Below are 18,535 nucleotides of genomic sequence, written 5' to 3'. Positions count from 1 at the left end.
CACTGACTTATCCAACCATCCGTGGTTCCATCCGTTTTTTCATTCTTTAAGCTCTCTTTGTTCATTCTTCACATAACTACTGTGTTAGTCTCACATAGCCAGACCACAGCGCTGTGTCATGGAGAATGGCCTGGCTGCATTCATTATCATATAGCTATGGGGGGGGGGGGGGGGGCCTGGCTTATTTGCATTAATTTAAACCAATCGCAATCGTCTTCGGCAGCACTGAGCCCAGGACGCAGCGACAGTGCCCCTGCAAAATGTCAGAGGGGAACTCGTTTTAGTGGAACATCAGCACTGTCATTAAAATGGCTAATTCCCCACAAAGAACAGCAAAGACATATGTTAGCTGTGTGACTGCACGATCCAAATCTTGACCACAACTTGCCATTTTCAGCCTGTAGGTCACCAGCTCAGAGGTTGTTCTTGTTGTTGTTTCCTGTAGCGAAGGGGGTTTATATAGGCACCCAATGGCAGCCTTTATACCCACAACCTACACCTGGTGAGTCAGACTACCACTGGCTTTGTTGTGTACAAATAACACTGTGAACCGTCTGAAAGTCTGAATGGCAGCACATTGTACAAACAAACTCTTAGCCCTTAGAATTTTGCCAATCACATCATAAATGTTCAAATTTAGTATCTCCAACGTCCTTGGTATTTTTCTCCGAAACAGAGTAGAGTTACATAACTCAAATTCTCGCTCTTCTCCCCTGTGCAACTGGCACATTTTTTTTTTTTTTTTTATTCTGGCATGTTTGGAGGTCAAAAGTTCAATTTACTGGAAAAAATATTGGCAGAGATGACCACTGAAAATAAGGGTCTTACCCTGCACAGTGTTGCACTTGAATGGTTGGTGTGAAAACGTTTTTTTCTTTTTTTCCTTTCACGCTGCCGCTTTAATTAGACGCAAAATCTAGGAATGCATTTTCTCCCACAACTTGGGGAATTGCCAAAGGTTTTTCATCCGTCCCTGGACTCTTTCATACATACACACACATAAACGCGCACACCATTACATTGTTATACATTTGGGATGAGGAGTACAATTCTCATGGGCTGTATAGACCCATACAGAATACATCACAGATGAAATATAGCCCTTCAGAAAGAAGGCAGTGGAGGAGCACCTCCCACCTACACTCATACCTCCTTCTCTCTCTCTTTCACACACACACACACACATACACACACACACGCTTTACACTGGCTACGTGCTGATTGGACACGGGCACGGGTTTGCAAACAGAACTGCTAGTGACTGGAAATACACAGAGAGTGAGAGATGAGAGGAGCCCCTGCAGCGCTGAGGATTGGGCCACAGTCCTTCATACTCTCAACAATGAAAACATCAAAAAGCAAGACAAGAGACGCAGGCGAGGACACAGACAGCAAACATCTTGATACATGCATAAAGAAATACTGTCAATGGCCTTGAGGCTGGCAGGGTTTCATGTCTACCTTATAAACCAGCAGCACATCTCTCTGGTCCTGTGAGTGTTGGCTTTATCAATGTTCAGGTGCTTTGTAGAAAAAAAAAAAAAGGAGGGGAGAAAAAAAGAAGGAAAGAAAGGAGCATGGATCACTGACCCCCAACCACCCCATTCCATTCAGATTGTGTTGCTATTTCCCCACTGATCTATGCCATCTGGCTGTGGATCTAAATTTTGGCACCCCATCCATGTGGAATGCCCCGGCACACGGCTCAGCTCGCAGTGAAATGAAGGGAAAATGAAAATGAAATGAGCTGAGCTTCTCTCCTGATCCTGGTCTCAGCTCTGTCCTCTAGTCAATCTCATCACCCTCTCCCTCCTCAACCCTCCCCTCCCCTCCCTCCCTCCCTCCCCTCTGTATCATCNACTGATTAGGTTTGGTTCGGAAACACTGCTGATTGATTTCAGAGGGCGACGTTTTTTCCAAAATGGGTCCAAAATGAAAGCGCGCATTTGGAGAAATGGTTGACACAGCGAGGAACGGTTGGCGACAGGTTACTGTAAGCTGTGGAAGGAAAGAAAGAAAAATGTAGTGGCTCAGTCTCCCTTTCCTCACCACCACCTCCTCCTCCTCCTCCTCCTCCTCCTCCTCCCCCCCTCCCTCCCGCCACCCCTGGGTAATCAGTGTGCTCTCTCATTCCGTGGCACACGGAGACACATTGATCTGGCAGCACGCACTCATGCTCGTGGACGCACACCTACACACACACACACACACGCACACACACCGGGGTTGTCTCTCACACACATAAACACTCACACATACATTGATCTGGCCCGCAGGTCAAGTTCAATAGGAACAGCTAAGCGGCCCCCTTTTTTTTTTTTTCTTTACAGACTAGCTCTGCAGTATACTGCAAGGAGCTCTCACTCCTTGTCTCTCTTTCTCTCTCTCACACACACATACACACCAACACATGCACGCTCTTTCCCTCTTATTCTTCTTTACACACACCCACTCTGGCACCTGAATCTGACAATAAAACTACATAAAATAAATGAGCCCACATATGGCTGCATGATGGAAAGACATTCTCAGCTATCCATCACCTCTAAGTGTGACGCCTTCAGTACAACTGATTTTTTTTTTTTTTTAAACTGATCTAATTGTTATAAGCCCAATTAAAAGTTAAAGGCTAATATTAGACTTAAATATTGTGGTTAATGTTGTACCGGTTCAGTCTGGATGAGGTTTTGCTCGTGGTTCCACTTGCGTAACTCCAAAAGAAGCACTCTGGTTGAGCACACACAATCTGCTCCATTTTTGTACATATCAGACACAGAACACAACATCCATTTCTGTACAAATAAGTGCAAATTTTCCTGTGAGAGAGAAACGCACATATACTGTAAATACATGCATCGTACAACCAAAGAGACAGAGGGAAACATGCTCAGACAGACAGATAAAATCACAGAAACACTCACAACACGCTGGAGACACATAAGCCAACATCTCAGTAAGCAAGAGCATGCTGGGATTGTTTGGGAGGGGGAATCCCACTTGACTGAAATCTCTCTTTTCCTCTCTGTGTGTAATTTTTTACTCTTTTATGATTCTGGAGTAATTTATCCCTCAGAGAGATAGACAGAGACAGACAGACGGACATACAGAGAGGGAGAGACAGTGGGAGCGAGAGAGAGAGAGAGAGTCCCACATTTGGCACTACACTTTGATTTAGTGAAGCAAATTTAATTTTGTTTGCTTTATGCAAAAAAGCGGCATGGGCCTCGACTTCTGTTGATTTCCACTGGAGGCAGAAACATCGCTAATGGGAGCTAGCGCCGCGCTCACCACAGCTACAGGGCTACGACACTAACTGAATTAGCCTCATGCATATATTAAATACAGACCTGCTACACAAATTAGCCTAGTGGTATGTAGCCTAGCACCTCACCAGTGAGGCTTTGAGATCTGAGCTGCAAATTAATTGGCTAGGTTGCCTCCAAGAGTAGCTCCTCTGTTTTTTCCTCCACCCTGAATTATGCTTTCCAATTGCCGAAGCATATTTGATATGCATGGAAAAAGGCGTGTAAAGCAGTGTTCCTTCACAAAAGCAATGTTTACTTTCATTCCTACACTTTTGTGCATCTGCCACTCATAATGAGAGTAGGGGTTATGTCCCAGTATATGTGTAACTGCATGACCATATAGGCTAATAATACAGCTCTGAAATATATTAGATACAGTCCAACAGAAACATTTCCTGCTTTGACTCTGTGAGTTTGCTCATTCATTACGAGTCATGCAAATTCCACATGCTGAGAGACACTGTAACGAACTTGTGCACATGTGTATCCCATGGTAACTACAGACAGGAAATACTGGGTCGACCATACCTCATACCTTTTAATATCCTGAAAACTGTCACAGCTAAGTAAAGGTACATTTATAGACGGTTACACAGGAGAACAAAAAAAAAATCTTGACGAGGAAGAGGAAGACATCACATTTGTGTTTGTACGTTAGAGAGAGAACAAGTGAACGAACAAGACAGAGATTAGTTTGATTACCACACTGAGAACAACCGTTATTGCTCCCTGAGGTCTCTCCCCTATCCATCTTGGTTCGATCCCTGGACATACACCTTGGCTCAGTTTCAGGACGGGATCTTTAAATGTAGTCATGGATTAAGTCAAGCCTTACAACATCACTATTCAGTAGGACTCATTGCATTTCACATTTTGACCTTGATGTTTGAAAAATTTAAAGAGAGTTTTAGTAGCACCGTAATTAATTTCAGTCCAGGATATTTTAGCAGGCAATGAGGTGAAAAGCGATGTTGTAGTTTTCTTATGAATTCAGGAGAACGTGTCCTACTTTCTCCGGCTTTTGCATTTGGGCCTGCCTGGGAGTGTTGCATGTTGCAGTGGCGTGTGTGTGTGTCTGTGTGTGTGTGTGTTTGGAGCAGTGTTTAAAAAGGCGACACAAAAGTAAGAGGTCTATTCAATAGGCCTCCCTCTGCCCTGCCCCCTAGCTTGTAGGAGACATGGAGGACACGGTGTGATGGAGGAACAGCTGGGGTCTCTGGCAAAGGGACAGAGAAGCAAGCTGCCTTAAAAAAAAAAAAAAGCATGGTTGATGAAAACACACGACAAGTGACAAGGTAAGCACTTTACACAGGAAAAAATGTTGATGCTGAAGTGTTTTAGTTTAGAAAAGACATTTATACAGTATGTTGGATTATCTGAAATGAAAATCTAAAATAGTGTCTGAGATCAAGTTTGTGTTTTTCATGACCAGTCATCAAATAAACAAACCTTATCACTTTTTAATTATTCGGCTGAAGGAGGTGTTATATATAGCATACTTGGATGAGCATTTATAAAATTCTTTGACCCATTTCACATGTTCATGTTTGGATGTCAAACAAAAAGTGGCATTCTAATGCAGAATAGAAACACCCAGAAATACATTACACACTACAGTAATCAAGACAACTGAGTGTAGGCCAGTGTTGTTATATTTGAGTGAAGGACTCAAACTTAGACTTGGACTTGAGCATTGACAACATTTGGTCTCGGAAGTTGGAGACTTGGACTTAGACTTCTTTTGTTCGTTTTTGTGCAGGTGCATGCTTATAAGTGCATTTTTTGGCTACTGTGCCCCCCTAGTAAATAAACTCGCTTTGAAATGGTATCATTTGTGCTTAATGTTGACACTTCTAGGAAGCCCATCTAGGAAGTCAACTCAGACTCAACCTTGATCAACTCGGACTCCACTTGGAGTCTTCTTTGGTGACTTGGACTCGGACTCGGACTCGAACACTGCAGCAACTCGAGACTCGACTGGGACTCACGATTTAGTGAGTTGCCTAAAGAGTAAAATAAGAGTGTGTGAGGAATTGCTCACTTGTATATTCCTACTTTAAAAGTACAAATAATGGGGGGGGGGGCAGTGAAGTGTCACTCTCTAAAAAGGTGACCACATGATTATCACTCCCTCTCCCTCTTTTTTTGCCCTCCTCCTCCTCCTCCTCCTCCTCTTCTTCCTCTCACCCTGACTGTCCCGTCGCTGCATATTGCTCTGCATCGTTTCTATTCATCTCCAAAACAGGAGAGCTCACCTTCGGCCCGCTGTTCTGATTTGTAATTGACCAATTTAGTAACTAGTGTTTGCACCTGTGAGTCATCAGTGCGGCCAATTGATCATGTTGCTTCAGCATTTTGAAGGACAATGCTGTCCCCATGAACATAAGAGAGTTTAGTTAGGAAGACTGTGCCAAATGTGCTGAATTGTGTGTGCTGTGTTTGAAAAAAAGGAAAGAGTAGAGTAGAGTTGCCATCTAAGTGAGAAGCAGAAATTGTGCTTGTATTTTGGAGAACTGGTTTGGGACAGGGGTGTGAGGTTTTTGTCATTGTGTTTCAGGTTTGGTGTTAGCATAGAAACAATTCAGATAAAAAATGTATCAAAGAACTAGTAAAAACAACAATACTTGTCTATTAAATACTGGTGACTTGAGATATGTCTGTAATATTTCAGGGCACGTTGAAGTTTTTTTGCTTAGTTGGACGAGAAGTTTCACAAAACAACATATCTGAACAATAAATATGAAGCTAAAGCCAGCAACTAGCTAAGTTATATTAGCGTAAAAACATACAGAAACAGTTAGCCTTGCTCTTGCTCTGTCCAAAGGTAAAATCCACCGTCCAGCACCTTTTATGTTCACCAATTAACACTTTTTTATCTCATTTACAGTATTTTATCTTAAAACCAAATTGTAAAAACAAGTTGTGGTTTTATGCCAGGGTAACTGTTTCCAGTCTTTGGCTAAGGTTAATTATAATTTCAGATCACAAAATAGGCGTCACCCCAGGACTGAAGTAATGTTTAAATGAATAGTTTGACATTTTGTGGAATATGCATTTGCCTTCTTGCCAAGAGCTAACTGTTTTCCCATTTCCAGTTTTTGTGCTAAACTAAGCTAACTGGCTGGTGCTGTAGCAATGGCAACAATCTTCTCATCTAACTCTCTGAAAGACAGGAACTTGGTGTGTTTCCCAAATTGTCAAACTATTCATTAAACATTATCAATTTCACTTCAGTCCTGTGAGAACTGTTTGTGCTCGGAAATCTGTCCCCAATAGTTAGAGGAAACAGATAACCATTTAAGAAAAAGAAATAAATCTCTACACTGGTAGAATTAACTGATCAGAATATAGGTGTGCAACAGTTTTTTTTCCCCTGTTGTTGTCTGTCCATAGCTACACTGATCAGTATTGGTAATTGATACGCAGACCTGTGCTTGTTCAATCAATCCAAGCAGTGATGTCTGTCCACCATTAGGGTGTGAAACAGTCAATCATGCATGTCAGCTCCCTGTCTATAAGGTATTCTCGCCACTTTTATTGCTTTGCTGTGTGTATAGGCACAGACACAGACACAAAAATTAGTGTTTGTTTCTCTCTCTTCTGCATGCACGCACACACACTCCACACCTCCTCAAACACATTTATGAGAGCTTTACTCACTCTGGTCATCTCCATCGATGAGTCCAAATTTACTGCCTCAATTTCTTAACTGGACACTGGAGTGTATATCCACATAGATACAACTAGATGTGTTTCTGCTGAAGGCCCATACAGCACTCATTCATATCGACTGCGCATGCACTGTAAGCCATTGTGTGTCCATTTGCATGGATAGCTGTGGATTTATCTGTACTGTAGGCCATAGTGCAGACTTGTGTATGGACGTGTATGGAGATTTACACCTGTTTTAACCCCAGGGTTAGCCATCAGTATTGATTACAACAGACTTAGCCAGATTTTAATCCCTGCTTGGCCCAAGACTATCGATCAGGGCGCTGAGCTTTCAAGTGGGTTTAACGACCTACCTGCCCCTCCTCCTGTCCCTCGCTCCCCAGTTTCAGATGTGCTCTTTTTCTAATTGGGAAGGAGAGGGAGAGGTTTGTTATTACACCCGAAAGCAGAAGTGACGTGAGGTGTTAAGCTTGGACCCACACACTGCTCTTCCAACACACTCCTTTTTCAACACCAAACCATTACGGTAGGATGTGACAGCATGCTGCCCGTAAAATATGACTGCACTCATGCTTCTCCTATCTGGAGTTTGTGTAGGACATTATAAAGCAGGAGACGAGATGAATCTGTGCACCTTGACAGCAATGTCACAGTAAAAATACCTGCTGGTGAATTATGACCACTCACCTAGAAGTAGGAGCGTCCCCTTACGTCTTTATGGGTCCTCTGAAGACAGTTATATGGGACAACATGGGAAGTCTTATAGGAGCCATGGTGCCTTGGGACTTAGGGAGTGTTGTGAATTTATAGTTCCACAGAATGGTCACCTCTCTGATTGGTCCAGCACAGTAATGCTGGAAATTGAAAACCTGGGTTTTAGAGGTATTTGAGTATGTGTTTGTGTGCACGTTTGCTTGCCAGCTCTATGCAGAAATATGAATTTGAGTGCATTTCTGCTTGTGGAAACATTTGTCACTGTGTGTGTGTGTGTGTGTGCGCGCGCGCGCGCGTGTGTGTGTGTGTGTGTGCGCGCGCGCGCGCGTGTGTGTGTGTGTGTGTGCGCGCGTGCGCGTGTCTGTGTGTGTGTGTGTGTGTGTGTGTGTGTGTGAGGGATGGTTACTGGGCTTGCCGTTTCTCCTCCATTTGTCCTCCTACAGGCAGAGCAGGCGAAGGGGAAATAAATTGGAGAAAGAGAATAAATCAATGCTAAACTGAGCGCCAGTGAGACCTCCTAACCCTGGTCCTGTCACGCACACACACACACACACACACACACAATATGAAACGTGTCCAGTGAAAATGATGTATTGTCTATGTATCTATAGAAACTCTATCTATCTATAGAACTCACACGTAGAGGCCAAGAGGAAAGAGGAAAAGGAGCTGGTTTGGTGGGCACTTTCTGCACTGGCGTGTATTGCACAGGATGTTCAAACCTGGAGTGGGAGACCTCATCACACTCCACCACTTCAGTTCTTGAGCTTCCTGACACCTGGACCATTTACAGTGTACATACTTCAACTATCACTACCGCTTCAACTTCAGCTTTCAGCCACTACACATCAGCTGATGCTTCAACTAACGGCCATTCAACGGTTGTCGCTTCTCACATACCAACTGACACTTCAACTCCTCACAGTGCGTTCGCACTATCTCAGCTACAACTGACATTGCAACTGCTTTCATCATTTACTCTTTAAATGACAGTTCAACTGTTTTCATCTTTAACACTTCAAATGACAGTTCACAGCTAAATGAATACAATTTCAAACACTTTCGGCTCTTAGCACTTCAAAAGACACGTCCAACTCTTTCAGTGCTTCAACTTCAACTGTTTTAGGAGCTTGAACTTAAAGTGCAACTCCCATTCAACATCTCAGATGCGAACAATTAACATTTTGGCCCATTAATAGCAATTGCACCTGCAATTTTCGGCGTAAGCAAGCACACTTAGCTGTTTTCTTGTATGTCTCGAACAGCTCCATTTCTCTGTCACACATACACAGAAACAAACACACCACACTTGCTTATCATACTGGAGGAAATCAGTGCATCAGTCTGCTCGTGAAGGAACAAGCTGGATGTATTTTCTGACTGCAAAACCAAACGACAGAGCAACAAAACAGGACATCCTGACATCTCTGCTGTTTTTTTTTTTGTTTTATTTTTTTACAGACGCAGAACTGCACTGTTGCGAGCTGAGGCTGCACGGTTCAGGCTACAGATGGAGCCAAGAACTGGCGGTTGGGGGGCAGAGGGAGTGTATAGATTGGGATTATGGGGGTGCACTGGGGAAAGGCTCTTCAGTGTGTTTTCTATTCAACCTAAGTCCTCTAAGACCTCCTCATCTCTTCTGAGCGCAGCAAGCTGAGATCTGATCTAATGCTGAGTGCCACATGTGAGAGTGTGTGAGAGAGACACAGCACTTTGATGAGAGCCTGCTGGGGATGTGAGTGTGTATGGGTAATGAACAAGTGTGTGCGTGTATGCTTGTGTGCTTATGTTTAGGGGTAATGAAGGAGTCCAGGGTTTATATATTTCTGTGTATGCCCCGTGTCTGTGCACTCTTCGTCATCCCTGAAGGGTTGTTTGGGGTATTCTGTGCAGGTTTTGGTCAGGGGGGAGGTGGGTTCTCGGGGTCTTGCATTCAGATGTAATTAGCCCAGACAATGGCCTGGTTAAAGCTGGAATCCTCCAAGCCCCCTCTCTCTTTGATTGTGTGGGCCAGCTGTGGAGGAATGGCCATTATCTCCCTGTGTCCGGCAGCATAAAGAAGCCCCCCCTGCCCTAGTTACCCCTGCGTTAGGGTTCCCACAGGGGGAGGGACGTGGGTCGGTCACACACTGGTCTGGAGAAAGTGAAAGCAACCAGAATACTGGTTTGCTTGCAAACATTCACCCAGATAAATGGCTTCACCTCGCACTTGAACCACTCTTTCTCAAACTAATGTAGGAGAGCAGGTGGCACTATTTACACAAGAGCAAAAAAGTGGCTTTTCACATCTGGATTTGAAGAGTGCTGGCCTTCAATACAATTTTAGAGCTGCCCTTCTACATCATAAAATATCTCTTCCAATCTACATGTAAATAGCCATGGATTCCTTTATTCTATCAGTGTTTACAAGTGTGTGTGTGTGTGTGTGTGTGTGTGCGTTTGTTTTTGTTCTCTCTGTGTGCCTTTCAATCATAAATATCTCAGAGAGAGTTCTGCTGGCACACAGGGACACTTAGGCCCATTAGACTTGCGAAGAAATTGAATCTTTACAGCACTGGGGCCATATAATTACTGTTAATTTAACGCTCAGATTCTCCATCATTAACTCTCACTCTTGAATACAGAACGAGTTACAGGGAAACAGAGACAGTATGTGCGTGGAAACCGCTGCCTGTGTTGACAGCATACCCAGCCCTTTGACTGAATTAACAGCGACCTCTTCCTCTTGTAAGAACAGGACCCGCATCGTTTATGCGTTATTAAGTCCTGTAATTGGGCAGCCAGTAGTTTGCATATTAGTCTATTAGGGTAATATGTTTTGCCTCTCTTAACACACGGCTTGCCAGAGCCCCTGGCGACACATTTGGTAATTCTCAGAATTACACCCTAATCATAAGCCAGTGTTCTTTCAATCTCTATATTTCAATGTGCGTCACTTTATGTCTACACATCCTCAGCTTAATAAGATTTATTGATTAACCTACCACTTCCTATGTGTTATTGTATTGTAGCATGCTCTCTAATAAACCATTGTTTTATTGGATTTGTAACTATGCCTTTAAATTTGCTAAAATGTTTTCACGTATTTCCATTGGTGCCCGTGATGTTGCATCCCAACCCTGTTTGAAGGTGAAACTTGCATATTTTTTGTCCTTCGAGGTTCCTTTAACCTCTTAATAGCTGTTAGGTTTTACAGCCGGTGTCCCACTTTGAGCCAATAAAATCACATCTCCTAAATACCAGTAGTTTGCCAAAGTAGGTCCAGGGACCCCCCCAGGGGTCTAAAAGGGTTTCAGAGGGGCTCAACAGAATGAGGATTAATTTCATTTCAATATCATTGCATTCATTTAAAGATAGAAGCGGCAGATAGCACAAAACTAGTGCTTTGATCAATTTTCATAAACTAACAGAGAGGACACAATGGTATAATCAGAGTTTCTAAGTCAACACCTCTGTGGTTCAGTGTTGCAGTGATGGAAGACGTACTCAGATGCTTTAATTAAGAAAAAAGGAGCTAATAATAACACAATGTAAAAAATCTGCAATACAAGTAAAAGTCCTGTGTTCAAAGCACAAAAGTGTTATCATTAACATTAGTATTGTTATCAACAAAAAGTATTCATTATTCAGAATGAGTTGTTTATATTGATGGGTTATTATTACAGATGCATTAACAAGCAGCATTTTAATGTTGCTGGTCCTGATGGGTTGTTTGATCAAAACAATGCATTGTAACTTATCAGTTGCTCATACTTTAACAGCATGAAGTGGAGTTAAAATGTTTGGCTCAGAAATGTAGTGTAGAGTTGAACGAAAAAAAAAAGATAACACTGAAGTAAAGAATCTCAGTATCTCAGCTACAACTTACTTTCCACCACTGCTGTGTTGTAGTAAGACATATTCATGGACTGGTTGTCATGGGAAATTTGGGAAACACTTGTTAGTCATCACTGATTTTGTGCATTGAAAGGTAGAGATAACTTTTCCTCATCAAACTATTGAAATTCAAAGCCTGTTCGTTGGAGGTTTTGGGAAACCACGCCTCGCGTGCCGCTGTAGGTGCATCCATCTCAAAGTTTACCCAACAAGCAGGTGGAAGGGGGCACCGTGGGCGCAGAGCAGGCTGAAGGATCCAATTCTTGCAGCCTCCTCTCTTTGGCCCCGAGCTGCCCTCTCCGCTCGCCCCCCATTATTTGTCCCGACGGCCGAGCGCGCGGCCCCAATGAGTCCTTTGGAACGGAACGAAAAGAAGGAGCGAATTGCAGCTGTGACGTGGGCGTTGTTGTTCCATTCACCGCGTTCGCCATGGCAACGGGGCAGAGGCCCTGGAAGCACGCGGCCCCTCTCTCGAGACGGCGTCCTGAGGGCAGAGAGGCAGCTGGAAGTTTCTCCTCACGATCACTGCTCACTGTTTCATGGCGCAAAATATCCAAACTATTCCACGTTAAACGCATGAAAACTGGATCAAACCAACGCTTAGCACTTTTGAGAATTTGGACCCTGAAAGTTATACGGTCACTACATCGATAAATGTGCCAATCCTGTGTATCTTATACAACTTTTACGCATAGTTTTGACGCACGAAACCGATAGATGTGACCCACTGACCCAGATAAAGGTTCATAAACTACTTTCAAACATAAAGAAAAACGCTTTTTTTTCCTTTTTCTTAAAGCTGATCTTGTTGTCTTTTCTGTGTTTACACTCGGCAGCCAGATTTCTCCCTCCACTTTGTACTCTTGCATGCTGCAGGACTGCTAGTATTGTTGGGCAGAGTGATTGGGGTTTCTGTACAATCTCCCGTGACCAATGAGCGGGGTGCTGTCAGGGGTAACCACATCTGTCAACCGTTCTTGGCCAATAAAGAGCGGAGCGAGGCGGACCACAGGTGCGCGCCTCTGCGTCCCCTTGGCACAGCGCCCGGGAGATGCTGGAGAGAGACGCCTTGCTGCCCCGTGGCGCAAAAGAGTTACTGTCAAAGGCAGCCTCCTTTTAACTCCAGCTATCACTCTGGCTCCGATAGTTATGGCGACCGCAACGTCCAACCACTACAGCGTCCTCACCACCCCCAGCAGCGCGCCGCCGCCGCACTCGGAGTCCGGGAGCATGCAGCAGGCGGCAGCGTACAGGGACGCGCACACCCTGCTCCAGAACGACTATAGCACGTTACCGGGCGGTGGACATCCGCTCAGCCACGCGCACCAGTGGATAACGGCGCTGTCTCACGGTGACAGCGGGGCGCCCTGGCCATCTAGTCCCCTCGGAGAACAGGACGTGAAGCCCGTACTGCACGACAGTGACCGAGAAGAGCTGCAGAACTCCAGCAGTCTGCAGCAACAGCAGCAGCAGCAGCAGCAGCAGCAACAGCGACACCCTCACCTAGCGCACCAGCAGGCGCATCACGACGCCAGAGCATGGCGAACCAGCACAGCTACCACGCACATCCCCGGTATGGCGACATCTGAGGGCCAGAGCCTGGTGTATTCCCAGTCCGGCTTCGGTCTGATGCCGGGGGGAGAGCAAGGGGGGATGCACCACCACCCCCTGCGGGATGAGGACCACCACAGCCACAGCCCGCACCTCAGTGAACACGGAGGCGGCCCTGGGGCCCACCAGCAGTCTCTCTCACACCACCAGCACGGGGGCCATCAGGACCAGTCAGACGAGGACACACCGACCTCCGACGAGTTGGAGCAGTTCGCCAAGCAGTTTAAACAGCGGCGCATCAAGCTGGGCTTCACCCAGGCGGATGTGGGACTGGCTCTTGGGACGCTGTATGGAAACGTCTTTTCTCAGACCACCATTTGCAGGTTCGAGGCTCTTCAACTCAGCTTCAAAAACATGTGTAAACTCAAGCCCTTGTTGAACAAGTGGCTGGAGGAGGCGGACTCCACCTCGGGGAGCCCCACTAGCCTGGATAAAATCGCGGCACAAGGAAGAAAACGAAAAAAGAGGACCTCCATCGAGGTGGGCGTCAAAGGGGCTCTGGAGAGCCATTTTCTCAAATGTCCAAAACCAGGAGCAGCGGAGATCAACTCCCTCGCGGACAGCCTGCAGCTGGAGAAGGAGGTGGTGAGGGTTTGGTTTTGTAACCGGCGGCAGAAAGAGAAGAGGATGACACCGGCGGGGGGACAGATACCAGGAGGAGAGGACATGTACGGGGACACCCCTCCTCACCACGGTGGACAAACTCCTGTGCAGTGACCTCAGTCCGTTATCCTGAGCAAAACACGGACCCCTCACGGAGGTATAATTCCTTCCTTGTTTGTTTGATTCTCTGTGCTGGACCGCTCGGAACTGGACCTCAGCCAGTTTAAATGTTGGACCCACGGACACACACAGTGGGGATATACAGTGGCACTCAAGCACTAAAAATACGCATAGCAGAGAGCCGTATGGAGAGCTTTCATGCCGCGGAACTGCCGAGCATATTGGGATACGGCTGGTGTGTGCTAACCAAAAAACACGTCCGACATTGATACGAAATGCTTTTCTAAACCTTCTACCAAGGCGCCAGTGTGTCATTATGTCATGTGTCATTAAAGAAAGGCAAAGGTGTGATGTGGACACGAGGTGTCCGCAGGGGGAACATCTAAAAACAAGCTTCGGGCATGATGTTAAGTCGCAGTCAGTGTGGGTAAATAAACGCCATCTTTCCATCATAACAAAAGCAACAGGGGTTCTTCGAAGCTTGTGGCAAGAGAGGGCTGAAATGGCCTGCTGTACACCTGCTGTACAATGTTAAAAATGAAAGCCAATACCAGCCTATTATTATTATTATCATTATTATTATTAGGGTAAATAAACGCCATCTTTCCATCATAACAAAAGCAACAGGGGTTCTTCGAAGCTTGTGGCAAGAGAGGGCTGAAATGGCCTGCTGTACACCTGCTGTACAATGTTAAAAATGAAAGCCAATACCAGCCTATTATTATTATTATCATTATTATTATTATTATTATTATTATTATTATTATTATTATGTGCTATTTGATCAATTTAAATTTAATCTGATATATTGACTGTCTAGTGTCAAATGCACTCAGAATTTATATATAAATATACAATAAATTGAAAATTTCTCTTGCTTGCTAAAACTTCTTACATTACAGTCCTTCCCAAATAATAACAATAATGCTAATAATTATGCTAATAATGGTAATGATAATAATATTTATGATAATAATAATAATGATAATAATAATAATAATAATGATGATAATGATAATAATGTTTCCATAGAGACTGGGTATTGGTTGACTTTAATGCTTTTCTTTCTGTGCAGACATTTCTGGGCGCCTGTTTACAGTGTTTTGCTGTTTATTATGTTATTTCTGTACTTTTCCAAAATGCTGTGACGAGAAAGACCGAGACTGTCCGGCTGGAACACTCAAAGCAATCCAGCCCATTTTGCCTTCCTTTCCTAAGAAGAAAAAAAACCCACAAAAACAAAACAAAAACAAAAAAACAACAAAAAAAAAACAAAACAAAAAAACTGAATATATCTTGGTACCAGCTCTGGCCGCAGTGGCTATACTACTAATGTATGACTCATTCATTCACTGAGAAGACTATTTGTGGGATGTATCTCCATTCGTTTTTGTATGGCTTCGTTTGTTTGTTTGTTTATATGTTTGTTTGTTTGTTTGTTTGTTTGTTTGTTTCGTTCTCTCTGTCAGTCTGTGCCAAAGCACAAACACAGACACGTGTTCTTGTGCCACTTTAATCCTGTGACTAATAACCTGATCTGATGGTGAGGGTTGTGAGGGGAAATCCACCAGTAGTTGGAGATTTATTCTCTGACTGAAATTTTAAGAAAAATATATTAATTCAGAAACACAAATCCAACTGAAGGGTGTAGGTGGATGAGGAGAAAATATAATATTTGAGCAGATCCATAATATAAATTTTAGAGGATTTCCACGAGGCGTTTTGCATTTGAAAAACTTTCTGAATAGGCCCAGTGAACAATGTCAAACCAAACGCTCCACTTCCTTTTTTAATCCTTTCTTCGCCAATCAATCAAAATTAAACATAGCAATATTTTTACGTAATTTTTACGCATTTTCCGTATTGAAGAATATATTACATAATAATTTGATTTAAATAAGGCCTGAGATTTCTCTAATGCAAAAAGACTATTGTAAGTCTGACTACATCACTTTAATCCTTCAGCTGAATTTGAGTTTCTGAGGTGGAAAGAAAAAAAATATCAACAAAACCAAAACAAAATAGCATTGACCTGAAATCTGTGATCAAACGAAGAGGGAAAAAAGAAATCAACGATTGCACAATTTCTATATGCTTTTTGTCATTAAATCGTATTTGTTTTCTACAACACTGCAGTCTTTGCACGTTTATTGAGCTTCAGGAAAAGTCACAACTCTGGCAACAAGCTTGTTCTTTTTTTTTTTTTTCACTCCTCCTTGTGCGCCAGCTTGCATTGTAATTATGAATTTTATCAATCCGTCTCGGTTGCTTCAAATTGTCCTTCAGCTGTTTCGCTTAAGTGTTTACTACCGCTGATGTGCACTGATATTGTTGTGTGGGCAGATAATCCGTGAAGATGCTCAGACAGCCAGTCAATGGATGGCCTAAAATTGAAATACATAGCATTAATTAATATTTTCATCGGGCTAAATATGAAAACTAATTGACAGTAATGACGAGACGTAATTTAGAATATCAAAACAATTAAAGCCTTTGTGTTTGTGAACATGCCTGTGTGTGAACGCTGGCTGTAACACAAGCAGAGAAATAGGCCTAACTACAGGTGTAGGACAGAGGGTGGTGCAATATAAATCAGATTTATATATAATCTGGCCTATTGCCTTTATTATACATAATAAAAATAATTCTAAACATGTCCTATGAGTCATTTTAATATCTTAGGAAATATTTGAATAATTGTAGAAATGCTAAATATTTGTGCATGCACATAAAACACCGAAAAATTGGTGTTAAAATAATCACAAGTTTTCTATTTAGAAAGCTGAGAAGCCTGTGAGCGCAGTGTAAATCCAAACACTCAACTTCACTCTTGTTTCAGACATTGCTGAGGATTGTGCTGCGGAACGATTTCCGGTCTCATTTCACCTGTCAGAATCAGGGTTTCTTCTTCCTCAGCACATCTCTGTCCTTCTGGTTGTCTCCACCTCATGTCTAATGTTGCTTATCATATGCTTGAGCTCATCAGTGGCCAAGTCAGGAACAGTGCGCTGACGCCACCTAGTGGATGTTAGGAGGTTCGAAGTGGGCTCTGGATGAATGGAGGGTAATTGCTTGATGAACAGTGAGTGTTGATGCAGTCATAGATTTTTTTTTTGATGAGACACTGCTTTTTTTCTTAATTATACTTTATAACTGGACCATAGCTACACTGGTGACACTGAGTCATCTGCATTTTTTTCCTAAGGTTTCAGAGAGTTTCTCAACTTAAAAACGGACACATTTTTAGACTGATTCTAGTATTTGGAGACCCAGTATTTGTCCATCAAGATCCTGAGTTTCTCCACTGGCATAGAGAGATAAAACACTTTGTTACACATCTGAAATTTCCAACTAATGCCCTTGAAAGTTTCCTGAAAAGAAAGATGTAATCTGGCACCAATCAAAGGGAAAATGGAGACCAAGTTCAAAGATTCAGAATTGTATTTGGAGTTTAGTTAGTTGTGTTGAATTTAGAGAGGAATTTTCTTCACTCCATGTGAATAAAATTTTGCAGCAAATATAATTGAAAAGCAAAGCCATCTCTGAAAAATTCAAATAAATAAAAAGATTCAAAGACTAAAAATTTACCCAGGGCCCTTCTTATAATTTAATTTATATATTCTTATCTGCGGCACCCTTATCTCAAGTCAGGACAATCATCTCAAGTCCATTTCATTCATATTTCAAATCACATATCACAAATTTATTTAATTAAAATTTATGAATAAATGAAATTCCAATCAGAATGCATGAATGAAAATTTTCCATCTTGATGTTTTTAATTCATTTTCAGTCAGTCTCTACACAACTGGAGAGAAATCTGGCAATGAAAGGCTTCAGCCTCTTTGTCTGTTTACAACCGTGTCATTTCATAGTTTCATCTCACCTATTAATATCCAGGCTTTTATGTTGAAATCTGAGCCAGTGGGTGCAGTTCTGGGGCAAAAAGAGAGTGATTTGAGAAAGAAAAAAAGAAAGAAGCGTGTATATTTGTGTGTGTGTGTGTGTGTGTGTGTGTGTGTGTGTGATGTTAAACCAGGTCTAAACCCAGCTCTCTGGAGGGCCGTGTTGCTTGGATTCTGTCCTATCAGCAGGCGACCATCTGCCCTCCTCCTGGCCCTCACGCTCCTACAGGCATCCTCTGCATTATTCATATTTTTACACGCACGCATGCACACACACACACACACACACACACACACACACACACAGGCACACACACACAGGCACATTCACTCCTCTCTGCACACAACATCCCACCTCACACATCGTGCATACAGCTACGTGTTCGACACTCAGCCACACACACATACACACACACGCGCGCGCACACACACACATCTGCTGCCTCCGACACTGTACGCCATCTCTGACTCACCAGAGATGGTTTATTCTCTGGTGTCATTGTCAGTCCTGAATTGTCTCCTCTGTCTTGTGTGGATGAGATCTCACAGGGATCCTGCACAATGGTGACAGAAAAGCAAACCAGCCAAAGTCATCAAATATCAGTCATCTGTCCGCGACTGCTTGTCTCTTTCCCTTTTCATGCCCCCTTTTTCTCGCCCAAACCCACGCTCACGTCTCTACAGTGGTGCTCCCACGACTTGCCTTTTCTCTTCCTCTGCCCTCCTTTT

At 43.4% G+C, this 18,535-nt stretch overlaps 1 protein-coding gene across 1 annotated transcript; it reads left to right on the top strand.

Moving 5' to 3' along the window:
- The first annotated feature begins 12,500 nt into the window (after window positions 1-12,500).
- On the top strand, window positions 12,501-13,895 carry LOC111216337 (POU domain, class 3, transcription factor 2-like). The gene has a single exon (XM_022737836.1). The coding sequence runs from the start codon at window positions 12,501-12,503 to the stop codon at window positions 13,893-13,895; it is 1,395 nt and encodes a 464-aa protein (XP_022593557.1).
- The last annotated feature ends 4,640 nt before the right edge of the window (window positions 13,896-18,535 follow it).

Source organism: Seriola dumerili, unplaced genomic scaffold, assembly GCF_002260705.1.
Source record: "Seriola dumerili isolate Sdu_G_001 unplaced genomic scaffold, Sdu_1.0 BDQW01000025.1, whole genome shotgun sequence".
Classification (NCBI taxonomy): Eukaryota; Metazoa; Chordata; class Actinopteri; order Carangiformes; family Carangidae; genus Seriola; species Seriola dumerili.
This window is presented reverse-complemented; position numbering and strand designations above follow the sequence as displayed.

Bases quoted from the DNA above. Each gene is read 5' to 3' on its own strand.
- LOC111216337 (XM_022737836.1), top strand. From the start codon at position 12,501: ATGAGCGGGGTGCTGTCAGGGGTAACCACATCTGTCAACCGTTCTTGG.